This window comes from Cebus imitator, unplaced genomic scaffold (genome assembly GCF_001604975.1).
Source record: "Cebus imitator isolate Cc_AM_T3 unplaced genomic scaffold, Cebus_imitator-1.0 Scaffold137, whole genome shotgun sequence".
Classification (NCBI taxonomy): domain Eukaryota; kingdom Metazoa; phylum Chordata; class Mammalia; order Primates; family Cebidae; genus Cebus; species Cebus imitator.
In genome coordinates this window covers 1,240,069-1,252,609 of record NW_016107452.1, presented here as the reverse complement: position 1 = coordinate 1,252,609, position 12,541 = coordinate 1,240,069, and the positions used below count along the sequence as shown (strand labels likewise).

Below are 12,541 nucleotides of genomic sequence, written 5' to 3'. Positions count from 1 at the left end.
GGGTCCATGGCTTTGCATCAGTGTAAATCAAGAATAACAAAATAACAGGAAAAATAATACTCAGTAGAGTAATAAAGTGCTTTATGATTCTCAGTGGAACATCTCTACAGTAACGATAATTTCTCTTGGCTCTTGTCACCCTAGAGCTTGCAGACAATGTGAAGCACATTTCCCTTCTTCTCTTGGTTGCCAGCCCTCACAAAGATCATTCCTGGGCCTAATTTTCCTTCTTTCCTTTCGTCTCTTTTTCCTTTTCTTTTCCAGACAGGTTCTGGCTCTGTTGTCCAGGCTGGAGTGTGGGGGCATGATCACTGCAGCCTCCACCCGACCGGCTCAAGCAACCCTCCCTCCTCAGCCTCCCAAGCAGCTGGGACTACAAACATGCAGTACTACATCCGGCTAATTTCCACAATTCTTGTAGAGATGAGGTTTCGCCAGGTTACCCAGATTGGTCTCAAACTCTTGAGCTCCAGCAATCTGCCCGCCTTGCCTTCCCAAAGTGCTGGGATAACAGTCATGAGCCACCTCACCTGTCCCCTCATTTTCAATGATTGTGAAAGCCCTTATGAGATCGACACTTCCTCAGAGTACGTGTATCACCTTTTCTTCTTTAAATAGTTGTCCTATTTCTATCTTATACTCTATATAATCTCAGAAACCTTTCTTAGATCATCATTTTAGGATCAAGGTAAGAAACAAATGTATATTAATCCCAGAACTTTGGGTAGCTGAGGTGGGAGGATCACGAGGTCAGGGGTTTGAGAGCGGCCAGGCCAACATGATGAAAGCCCATCTCTACTAAAGATACAAAAAATTAGCCAGGCATGGTGGCACACGTCTGAAATCTCAGCTACTTGGGAGGCTGCAAGAGAATTGCTTGAAACCAGGAGGCAGAGGTGGCAGTGAGCCCAGATAGTGCCACTGCACTCCAGCTGGGGTGACAGAGGGATACTCCATCTTGAAAGAAAGAAAGAAAAAAAGAGAAACAAATGCATATTAACAATAGTTAGTCCCAGGCTCCATCAGGTGAGAGGTGTCTGGTAATTTAATGCATTACAGCTATTTTCAAAAAATCAACAACCTGCAAAGCACTGTGATAATCCATTTTATACAGACTTGGAAAGCAAGACAGAGATTTTCAGCCACACAGCCAGTAGGTGCTAGAGCTGGAAGGATCGGTTGACCCCCCAACACCCGTGTTCTTGACAGTATTCCAGGGCATACAGGCTGTTGCCCAGGGCTAGCACACTATGGCCCCTGGCAAATCTGGCCCATTGTCTGTTTTGTAAAGTTTTATTGGAACACTGCCATGATCATCCATTTGCATGCTACCTACGGCAGTTTTCAGGCTACCAAGGCAAAAGTGAGCAGTTGTTACAGAGAACTTAATAGCCCAAAAATTCTAAAATATTTACTCTCTGGCTCCTTACAAAAAGTTTACCTACCTCTGCACTTCACAGTCGTACTTTGAATTGATGTTTTTGAGAAGAGAGTGTATACTCTATTTCAGAAATATTTTTCAAAGAGTTACATAAAAGATTGAATGCTGGCCAGGTGCGGTAGCTCACGCCTGTAATCCCAGCACTTTAGGAGACTGAGGCTCGTAGATCACAAGATCAGGGGTTCAATGCCAACCTGATCAACATAGTAAAACCCTGTCCCTACTACAAAAAAAAAAAAAAAAAAAAAAAAAAAAAAAACACACATTAGCCAGGCATGGTGGTGTGTACCTGTAGTTCCAACTACTTGGGAGGCTGAGGCAGGAGAATTGATTGAACCCAGGAGGCAGACGCTGTGGTGAGCTGAGATAGCGCCACTGCACTCCAGTGTGGGCAACAAAGCAAAACTCTGTCTCAAAAAAAAACAAAAAACACTGAATGCTGAGTTAAGTTTCAGAAGACAAACAATTTACTTATGAGGGAAGCATTCTTCCCTGATGTTTCTAGATACACTGAATGTTTCACAGTGTGATTTTTCAATGCCTTAGGATGGAAAATGTATGGGATAGGAAAAAAAAATAACATAGACTTTTCAAAAATTTCATAAAAATCATAATTAAGAGCTAGATTTAGAGCATTCAACACAGCTAAAATCTGCCTCTGTTTTTCTTTTCTTTGGGTTTTCATACTGTGTAGAGAAGCAAAGCAACATGATCTTCTGTTAGGCAAACCAGAAATGGATTCCTCATGTTGAGCCAAGAGTAATGCAGATATGTTGGCTAAAACATTATTCTTAAAACTGAGCTAGGGAGAAAAAGATTAATATGTAATTTACGCATTGGTCTTCAGGGTAATTTATCCCTCAAAATTTGGAATTTATTTATAATTTATAGCCCACCCACTTCCATAGAAGGATTTGAGACAGCAAAATTTGGAATATGAATCCAAGAATATTATATCTGGGATTAGTAGAATCAAGATCTGAAAGTAATTTAGCAGAAAATGAAAATAAATAACCTTGTTAAAGATTTTATTCCCTCAAATGTTTAAGAAGTAAAGCAAGGATAGAAAATCATTATTTTAACCATTTTTTAAATTAAAAAAAAAACACTACTGTTCTATAATATCTTCTAAGTGAGACGTGTAACATTCTTTTTTTTTTTTTTTTGAGATGGAGTCTCACTCTGTCGCCAGGCTGGAGTGCAGTGGTGTGATCTTGGCTCACTGCAACCTCCTCCACCTCCTGGGTTCAAGTGATCCTCCTGCCTCAGCCACCCAAGTAGCTGGGACTACAGGTGCATGCCACCACACCTAGCTAATTTTTGTATTTTTAGTAGATACAGGGTTTCACCATGTTGGCCAGGCTGGTCTCAATCTCTTGACCTCATGATCTGCTCGCCTGAGCCTCCCAAAGTGCTGGGATTACAAGCATGAGCCACTGTGCCCAGCCAAAGCTCAATTATGACTTCTTTAAATTATATTGGAGATAGTTTAGAAGAGACATAAAAATCCATGATAAATGCCATTCTAAAAACATTTGGAACGGCTTAATTATTTGGTATGAATTTCCTATCAATTTCCAGGAAGTATCAAAATCCTTCATCTGTATCATACAGGCTGACCCGAAAATGAAATCTAAGTCATAAACAACTCAGGTATCATCACCACCTTTTTAAGTTCCAGGATTGGAATTCAGTTGTCCATTTTATCAGGGACATATGGAACTATAAACCATTTATTAAAAAAATGTGTAATATAGAGAGAGGGTCTCACTACATTGCCTAGGCTGGTCTCACATTCCTGGGCTCAAGCAATTCTCCCACCTTGGCCTCCCAAAGAGCTGGCATTATAGGCATAAACCATTGTGCCTGGCCATCAACCATTTTTGAAGAAGAAAAAGTATTACACAGCACCTTTCTCTAGGAGCTGTTAACTCTTCCAGGCCCTGTTTAAAATATGCACTTTTCAGTAAACTAAGCAGCTACCGCTAGGAAGAAAAATGTGCAAAGCCATCATAAAAACATACTGTTGTTTCTGAATCCATTACAGAAAACCCCGATATTTGGTCTGAGCGATTAGAAAGGGTCCCAGCTCTTCACACTCCTATGGATGCCACTGCTTCCAGGTGGTGGGAAATCCGGCTCCTCTCCAGGGCTGTAGTTTTAACAAAAATAACCCTCACAACCCAGTTTGGGTGGAACTTACCACAAGCTTTGGTTTGGAACTTTCCAGTAATGCCCAAAATAATGTGACCCGAGGCACACTGGCCAATGACCACCGTGACTGCTAACGCAGAGGAGAACTATCTGGAAGCAGGCTGAGGTTTCCTGGGCTGACCACCCAGAAAACTGAGGGGAGAATAACAGAATCATCAGATCAAAATGTGAGTGGCTAAATGGAGAGAGGGCAGAGGACTGAGGAGGTCAGGACGTACTGGGCTTTCAGAAAACTGGCTTTGGCAATCAGGTCTGTGTGTCCGCTCCATGGACGATTATTACACCACTGCCTATGAAATATTCTTACCAAAACATTAAACATGAATTTGACTGAGTCTGTTGAGTTATGTACCCTTTCACAGGAAACTCAGGAGACAAAAGAGTGTGTTAAATGACACCACAGAGAAGCAATTCTCAAAGTACAGACCACAGAAATCTCTAGAGCAGAGGTTTCCAAACTTTTTGGCACCAGGGACTGGTTTTGTGGAAGACAGCGTTTCCACAGCCTCACGGGAGTGGGGGTGCTTTGGGGATGATTCAAGGGCGTGCCATTTCTTGTACACTTTATCTCTATTATGATTTCATTGTCGTACGTAATGAAATAATTATCCGACTCTCCATAATGTACCATCACGGTGAGCTTCTTTTCCTGCAACTAAACAATCCCATCTTAAAGGTGATGGGAGGCAGTGACAGATCATCAGGCATTAGATTATCACAAGGAGCACAGCAACCTCCATCCCGCACATGTGCAGTTCACAACAGGGGGTCGTGCTCTTGTGAGATTCTAAGGCTGCGGCTGATCTGACAGGAGGTGGAGCTGAGGCAGTAATGACAGTGGCAGAGTGGCTGTGAACACAGATGAAGCTTCATTTGCTCACCCTGCACCCACTCCCTGCTGTGCCTCACAGTTCCTAACAGGCCATGGACTGTTGCTGGTTTGTGTCGTAGAGGTCGGGGACCCCTGCTCTAGAGAACACCCTGGTCATTTAAACAAGTATGTTGCATTAAAAGGATTTTTTTTTTACGTTAAAAGAAAAAAAAGAGAGAGAGAGAGGGAAAAAATCTATAGATTAAAAATGCATTGACCTTATTTGAATCCTGATTCAAACAAACTAAACTAAGGGAAAGAGGGAGGGAGGAAAAAAGGAAAGAGAAGAGAAATGTTTATTGTTTTACATTGCTTTTTACCCACTAAATTTAGGAGTAATTTGTTTGAGACAGAGTCTCACTCTGTTCCCAGCCTGGAGTGCAGTGGCACAATCTCGGCTCACTGCAACCACTGCACCCCCTATCTCCACCGGAGTTTGGGCAATTCTCATGCCTTAGCCTCCTGAGTAACTGGGACTTGAGGGGTGTATCACCATGCCGGGCTAATTTTTGTATCTTTAGTACAGATGGGGTTTCCACATGTTGGCCAGACTGGTCCCAAACACCTAGCCTCAAGCAATCCACCTGCCTCGGCATCCCAAAGTGCTGGGACTACCGGCCTGAGCCACCGTGCCCGGCCAGAGTCATTTCCTACTGAGCAATGCATGACCAATGCAGAAATCCACATAGAAAATTAGACGACTTAAGTGGAGGAACAAAAAGAGTCGTCATTTTGGATTCAGCCAGATTCGGGTTCAAATTCTGGATCTCCTCCTTGTTAAAGATGGGAAAGTGACTTAGGACCTCTGCACTGCAAACTTTTAATTGGTTAAACAGGGATAATCATGGTTAAGTGTCTAGGATTCTTCCAACAAATTACAGACAGAATAGATGTATATAAGCGCTTAGCAAATTGCCTTACACAAAATAAAAGTTGGCTAGCAGCTCTTGTTTACATAATCATGGTTAGGACGGCTCCTTCTAAAACAGCCTCCTTTGTACCTTCTCCTCCCACCACCCAGAATAAAAAGAAGATATCCAGGAAGAGGCTGATGTATATCTCCTGCAAAAGGCAGACGGGGGCTGGTTCCACAGTACAACGAGCTGCTCTTCTCACGAGTGTTTGTACAAAGCATCTGTTTCTACCTTTTTCGCTCTAAGACTACGCAATATGCTGCCTATCCCAGTGTGGAGAAGCACTTGAGTTGGAGCATGGACCAAAGGAATACACACAGGAACTCAGAGCCTGATCATACTCTGGCTTGATCATATACAGGCTTTGAAACGGTATATTAAATAAGAGCATCCACATGGAATTTAAATTTAAGGGTTTTCTTTCCTCTCCTCAATCCATCAGCGCAAAAGGAGATTGGTTATGAAGTGGCAGCCTTTCTTTCATTTGTCGTTATGTTTTACACACAAGGAAGTTTTAATGTCTGAAGATGGGGCTGGTAAGAATAGACTTACATGTGTTTCCCTGGTAGCCGAGTCACCAGCACTTAACTTCACAACTGACAGTCCTCAGAATCTAAAGACCTGTGAGTACTAAACTGTCATCTGCCTATCCGTGAGAGATTTCACTTTGGCAGCATTTCAAAAGTAAAATCACTTGCTTTTTATGCATATTTTCGCCACCACAGTATTTCTCTAAGTCATATGAAATCCTGTACTCTCAAGGGACAGATACAAAGAGGTTTGTGTGCTACAGAGGATTCTAAAAGGAAAATCACCGTTGTTTCTCAAACTAGAAGCATTTTCTAAAAACTCCAAGTCCTGTGCTAAAATCTGGGATTAGGGCAGAATGGGTGTGAGTTTCCTCCAAGGATTTCAGCTTGGTGACTACAAAAGGCACTTGAATTTGATGATTTCGCAACTACTTAATGGTTAAAAAACGAAGGGTCCGGTTACAACGTGGAAGATGATCCTATTACGTAACAGTTGGCTCTCTTCAGCAAAGCTGCTTGCTTCCAGCACATTCTGACAGAGGAACTGGAGAAAGTCATTCAGAGGCAGTGAATGTGAGGTCTCGCATGGTATCGGGGAAAGAACAACACACAGAATAGAGTGAATTCCTATGCCTGTCACCAACCTACAAAGTGACCCTGCAAAAGTCACTCACATTCTCTGAGTCTGTTTCTATCACATTTAAAATGAAACACAGGGCCGGGCACTGTAGCTCGTGCCTGTAATTTCAGCAGTTTGGGAGGCTGAGGTGCGCGAATCACTTGAGGTCAGGAGTTCGAGACCAGCCTGGCCAACATGGTGAAACCTTGTCTCTACAAAAAATACAAAAATCAGCTGGGTGTGGTGGCACACACCTGTAACCCCAGCTATTTTGGAGGCTGAGGCACGAGAATCACTTGAACCCAGGGGCCAGAGGCTGCAGTGAGCTAAGATCATACCATTGTACTCCACCCTGGTCAACGGAGCAAGAACTTGTCTCAAAAAATAAACAAATAAAATGAAATAATAAAATAAAATAAAACGAAAGACAGTGTAGTATGGTGGTCAAGTTGGAGCCCGAGAGAGGCTAAAGCAGCCCCTCTGCCTAGATCCCACATGCCTTGGATAAATTATGTATCCTCTCTAGACTCACTTTCCTGATCTGTATAGTAGAGATCTTAACAGCATCTACTCCAAAGGATCGCTTTGAGAATTGAATCAGAAGATACATGCAAAGTATTTTCCATGAATGGCCCATCACAAGCCCTCAATAAATGAGCTGCTACCTCTGCCGTTGTTCTGGTCATTATTTTTTCCTCCTAAACAACCACAGACAGATGAGCTTGAGGAGTTAGCCATCTATAATTGCTGACAACTGAAAGGAAAGCTTGTGTGAGGTTACTGTGGCTTCCAGGGCCACCACTCTCTTCCCAGAGCCCAGAAGAATGCCTGGGACTTTAGAGGGGCTCACGAAACATGTGTGAAGTGAAGGAACAGGGGGATAAATTAATGATGAAGGCATCAGGGAACATATGTCTTGGATGGTAGCTGTAGCCTGACTTGAAATGCTCTGACAGTTCTGGCGAGGGACAACAGCTACTAACAGACCAGCACTGCAAAGGACAACACAGGTGGGCCCCCTCAGATATGGCTGGCTGGGGGATGTTGTCTCACTGTTCCTACAAGGCAGCCTGGGGTGTGCAATTAGGGGATGGTGCAACTCTCACTAAGACTCTGACTCAATGGCAGACCTCAAGGACTTGGGACACTTGCTTAATCCAGCAAGAGCCTTCGAGAGTCAGCTTTTTTTTTTTTTTTTTTTTTTTTTAAAGATGGAGTTTTGCTCTTATCACCCAGGCTGGAGTACAATGGTTCAGCCTCGGCTCACTGCAACCTCCTAGGTTTAAGTGATTCTCCTGCCTCAGCTTCCCAAGTAGTTGGGATTACAGGCATGTGCCACCACGCCTGGCTAATTTTTATATTTTTAGTAGAGACGGGGTTCCGCCATGCCGCCCAGGCTGCTCTCAAACTCCCGGCCTTAGGTTATCTGCCTGCCTCTGCCTCCTCAAGTTCTGGGATTACAGGCATGAGCCACTGCACCTGGCCGAGAGCAAAAGTCTAATAAAGTAGAATGACCGGGTGCAGTGGCTCACGTCTGTAATCCCAGCACTTAGGGAGGTGGAGGCAGGTGGACTACCTGAGGTCAAGAGTTCAAAACCAGCCTGATCAATGTGGAGAAACCCCAGCTCTATTAAAAATACAAAAATTAGCCAGGCATAAATTGTGGGCACCTTTATTCACAGCTGCTCGGGAGGCTGGGAGAACCGCTTGAGCCCAGGAAGCAGAGTTTGCAGTAAGCTGAGATTGCGTCACTGCACTCCATGCAGCCTGGGTGACAGAGCAAGACTCTACCTTGAAAAAAAAAAAAAAAAGTAGAGTGAGAAATTCAAGGGGATACAAGAAGAACTGGATAGGAGACAGCATGGTGGGGTCAGCTCCCCACAGGGCCATTTGAATACGTAGTCTAAGATCCCTTCCCTCACATCCGTCATCCGCTTGGAACACTGAAGAACTTACGTTCCCACAGAGCCAAACCCAAAGGCAGCTTGTCATTTATGAGAGTTTTCCACATTCCGTGGTTCCGGTGCCTCTTGTGTAATTATCTTATCCTTGGCACCACCTGTGCTATTATTAACTTAATCCTTGGGTTTGAATCAAGTCACTGAAAAAAATGAAGTTATTTATTCACGAAATTCAAACCTCTGTGTTCAACGGGAAACCACGATTGCTTGCCCTAAATATGAGTAAAAATAAACACTTAGAAACTAAGTGTTGTAATTACTGTAGCTTGTCATGATCGCTCTTCTTTGCTCAGGGTTTGAGGCCTCCTGTCTGTTTCTGCTCTCTCTCTCTCTCTCTCTGTCTCTCTCTCTCTCTCCACTCCCTTCCACTTCTCCGCTTCTCCCCACTCTCCCCTACAACTTTCTCTGTTAGAAAGGGATGCTAGCATGTGAAAGTGTCAAAATATGCTAGCCCCTATCTGAGGCTTTCTCCAACTGGAATTTCGAAAGACTGAAAAAAAAAAAAAAAAAAAGGAATGTGAGTCCCTGCTTTTGGAACCACATCCAGGTACCACATCAAATCATCGAGGGCTTTGGAAACTGTAGGTCTCTTTGCAGCTTCCCACCCACACTAGATAACTGAGTTACTAGTTACTAAACGCAATTAAGATAAACTTTTCCTCAATTCTGAGGTGTACTGCAAAAACCTTATAATCTGGATGCATCTTACCACTGCCTGGCTTTTATTAGCCACTTTTACTAGTGCTTTAATAACATCTTTTCTTTTTGTATCTGGGAAGCTGTTATTAGATTGATGACACATCTCATAATGAGGGTGACTGTGAGTCAAGAAAATATGGTTCACCCTAACAGGGCCAATAAAAATGAGCCTCTGGTTTGGACGCCAAGCCAACACAACAGCCTTGCGTTCTCCCAGTTGTGTTCATCTGATAAAGACATTACAATAGCAAGAAATGATGATCTATAACCCTCTGCCGGAACACTCACACATTCTTGGCCTTGAACGCCTCAGCAAAATGCTGCACGCTACGGAGCAGAGCGAGGTCCAGGGTCATTGCTTCTACCTTGGCTTTATGCTGGAATGAGAGAAAATAAAAAGAGATGATAAATAACAGCAAGTTTAGTTCATGGTTTCAAGTTACAGTAAATGTGTTATGGAACATGTTGGAATTCCCCTGTTTAATATTAGATACCCAGAGAGAATATAAATCATCGGAATGAATGGAAGAACAGGGCTTTTACTGCCAAGTTCGGGGAGGATGTGAGGCTGGGATTCTGCTAAACCTACAAGGTGGGGGATTTGGGGAGGGGTGGTGTTGTGCCATGTTTCACACAACCGCACAAAAGGGGCTGCAAAGGGGCTTCGGGCTAACGTTACCTCCTCTCAATCTGCATCCTAAAAAGCTGTCAGGAGAGGAGAACACACAACAGGGCCTGGAAGATGCAAAGATACAGAGGACAGTATCCTAATTTCAAAAGCTACCATCCAGGTTCTGAAATATCTCCACTAAACCGGCATCAAGAATCAAAGACAACTCCTTTACAGCAAGTACAAAAGCAGAAAGACTCGCTTATGCCAACAGACTCTGATGGACCTAGATCCCAAAAGGAGCCCTGGCTTAGTAAACCCAGACAACTCTCTAGACAGGAGGAGCACATGCTGATGTTAGGAATAATAATGGTCATAATGGCTACTGGGTATTGAGAGCCAACCACGGGCTGGGCATTTGCATACGATCTCACTTAAGGCTCATAACAACTCAAACACAGTGTTTTCCCCATTTGACAATGCAGCATCTTACATGAGATCACAGAGATAAGAAACTGGGGGCAAGAACTGACCCCCAAGTCAGTCTGATGCAGAAGCCTAACTTCCCTCCTGGCAAAAAACCGGGAGAACTGGAGAGGACAGGATTTGAAGCAGTTGTGTTCCACTGGCCATGTTCTTTACGGCATCATTCTAGGACAGGTCTCCGTGTGGTCCCTCCCACCTGTCAAATGTGTATGGGCCACTCCAAACTTTTAAATTGGGGTGCACTTCAGCGTGCGAGATTAAATACTATCACTTCTTAAGACCTAGCTCCTCAAAAAGACAAGAAGCCAAGAACACAGGGCCACCTGCCTATTCAAATCAGAAGAGTCCCGTAAAACTGTTGACTTGGGAATTCTAGTCTAGACTGTGATGCTTAAGTCAGATTAAGGAGAATAACACGATATCTCTAAGGCAATGAAAGGGGATGCAAATGGCACTGCTGGGAACAGCCTCTACCCTGAGTGTCCTGCTGGATGGAAAGGACGGGAGCTGGGCTGAGATGTTCAGTGTATCTGCAGCTGGTTTATCTTGGCCGCCAAGTGCTGGGCCCTAATCCAAGGCCTAAGCTTTGAGCAATAAACGTCAGGCAGTGACGGCTAGGAAGCACACTCACTCTAGGCCATTTAACAGTGCTGAGCCTCAGTTTCCTAATCTGTAAAAAAATGAATATTAGTGATCTACTCATAGGTTTTAAGGATACAGGTTCACAAGCACCTAACATCCTGTCTGGAAGAGAAAGTACTTCATTAACTTAACTAGCAGAGAAGATGTCTCTCGTGCCTAAGTCTTGCCCGGATGTCACTTGACAATAAATGGTATTCAGTGTGGGTTACAGGCCAGCACAGTGGATAAAGGGATGGCAATCATGTTAAAAGATGCTCCCTGAAGGCCACATCAGACCAGATTATTGAGGGGCGGATCCTAAAGAATCCAAGTCATATCTGCTAACAAAGCCCAGCTTTAAGGAAAGGTGGTAGAAAGTGATTTCATTCAATCCCCAAACCCCAATAGCACATCCATGGCAGAGGCAAACTGGCCAACAGAGATTTAAATTCCTGGTCTTGGGTAAGAGTGGCAGATGCCCAAACGTGCAGATTTTGGAAGGAGGAGGAGAAACATTAACTTTACCTAGGAAAAGCAGAAAATGCCAACACATGGGTTGTTAGTTTCCTAAGTTCAGGGAATAATAGAGCTGAAGGGTATGCTATAAGGTGAGGCCGCGTCACTCCTTCTTATTTATATTATTATTATTATTATTATTTTTTGAGGCTGAGTCTTGCTCTGTCACCAGGCTGGAGTGCAGTGGCGCAATCTCAGCTCACTGCAACCTCCACCTCCCGGGTTCAAGCGATTCTTCCGCCTCAGCCTCCCAAGTAGCTGGGACCACAGGTGCATGCCACCACGCTCGGCTAATTTTTTTGTATTTTTAGTAGAGACGGGGTTTCGCCACGTTGGCCAGGATGGTCTCAATCTCATGACCTCGTGATCCACCCGCCTCAGCCTCCCAAAGTGCTGGGATTACAGGCGTGAGCCACCATGCCCGGCCTATATAATTATTTTTTTTTAGTGACAGAATTTATTAAGCTTCTCACATGTGATAGCACATAGTTTTAATTGCATCCAAAGTACTAACAAAAGCTCTAGCAATCAAGAATGGCAGTGTGTTATTTTAAAGCAATCAACACTTATGGCTTTTAAAATTTGGTTTTCGTAAGGTAATTTATACGGCAGTAAATCTAACCATTTTTTCTAAAAATGCTTTAGGTCATGTCAAGTGTACTCCAAGTAGGTAATGGCTAATACTGCAGATGGAACCCATTTTTGAGGGGTGAATGGCCGACTGTTAGGTGAGGACAAGAGACTCAATCTGCCAAGGTGAGTGTCTTCCTCTATAAGGAAGGAGACCGCCACCACTAACAGTAAAGGCACTTGAGTGAAGTCACACCCTGTGCGAGGCGTAGACCTCCAGATGAGGAGCAGAACCCCAAAAGCTGAGTAACTGATGCCTATCCAAGGATTAAAAATCTTTTCCGGCCGGACGCGGTGGCTCACGCCTGTAATCCCAGCACTTTGGGAGGCCGAGGCGGGTGGATCACGAGGTCAAGAGATCGAGACCATCCTGGTCAACATGGTGAAACCTGTCTCTACTAAAAATACAAAAAATCAGCTGGGCATGGT

At 43.9% G+C, this 12,541-nt stretch overlaps 1 protein-coding gene across 1 annotated transcript in view; it reads right to left on the bottom strand.

The window, feature by feature from the left end:
* Nucleotides 1-12,541, bottom strand: part of WWOX (WW domain containing oxidoreductase) — a 1,152,661-nt gene that overhangs the window by 838,522 nt on the left and 301,598 nt on the right. The window contains exon 6 of the mRNA XM_017541879.2: nucleotides 9,538-9,626. Coding sequence (XP_017397368.1) covers nucleotides 9,538-9,626 — 89 coding nt within the window. The remainder of the gene's footprint in view (nucleotides 1-9,537; nucleotides 9,627-12,541) is intronic.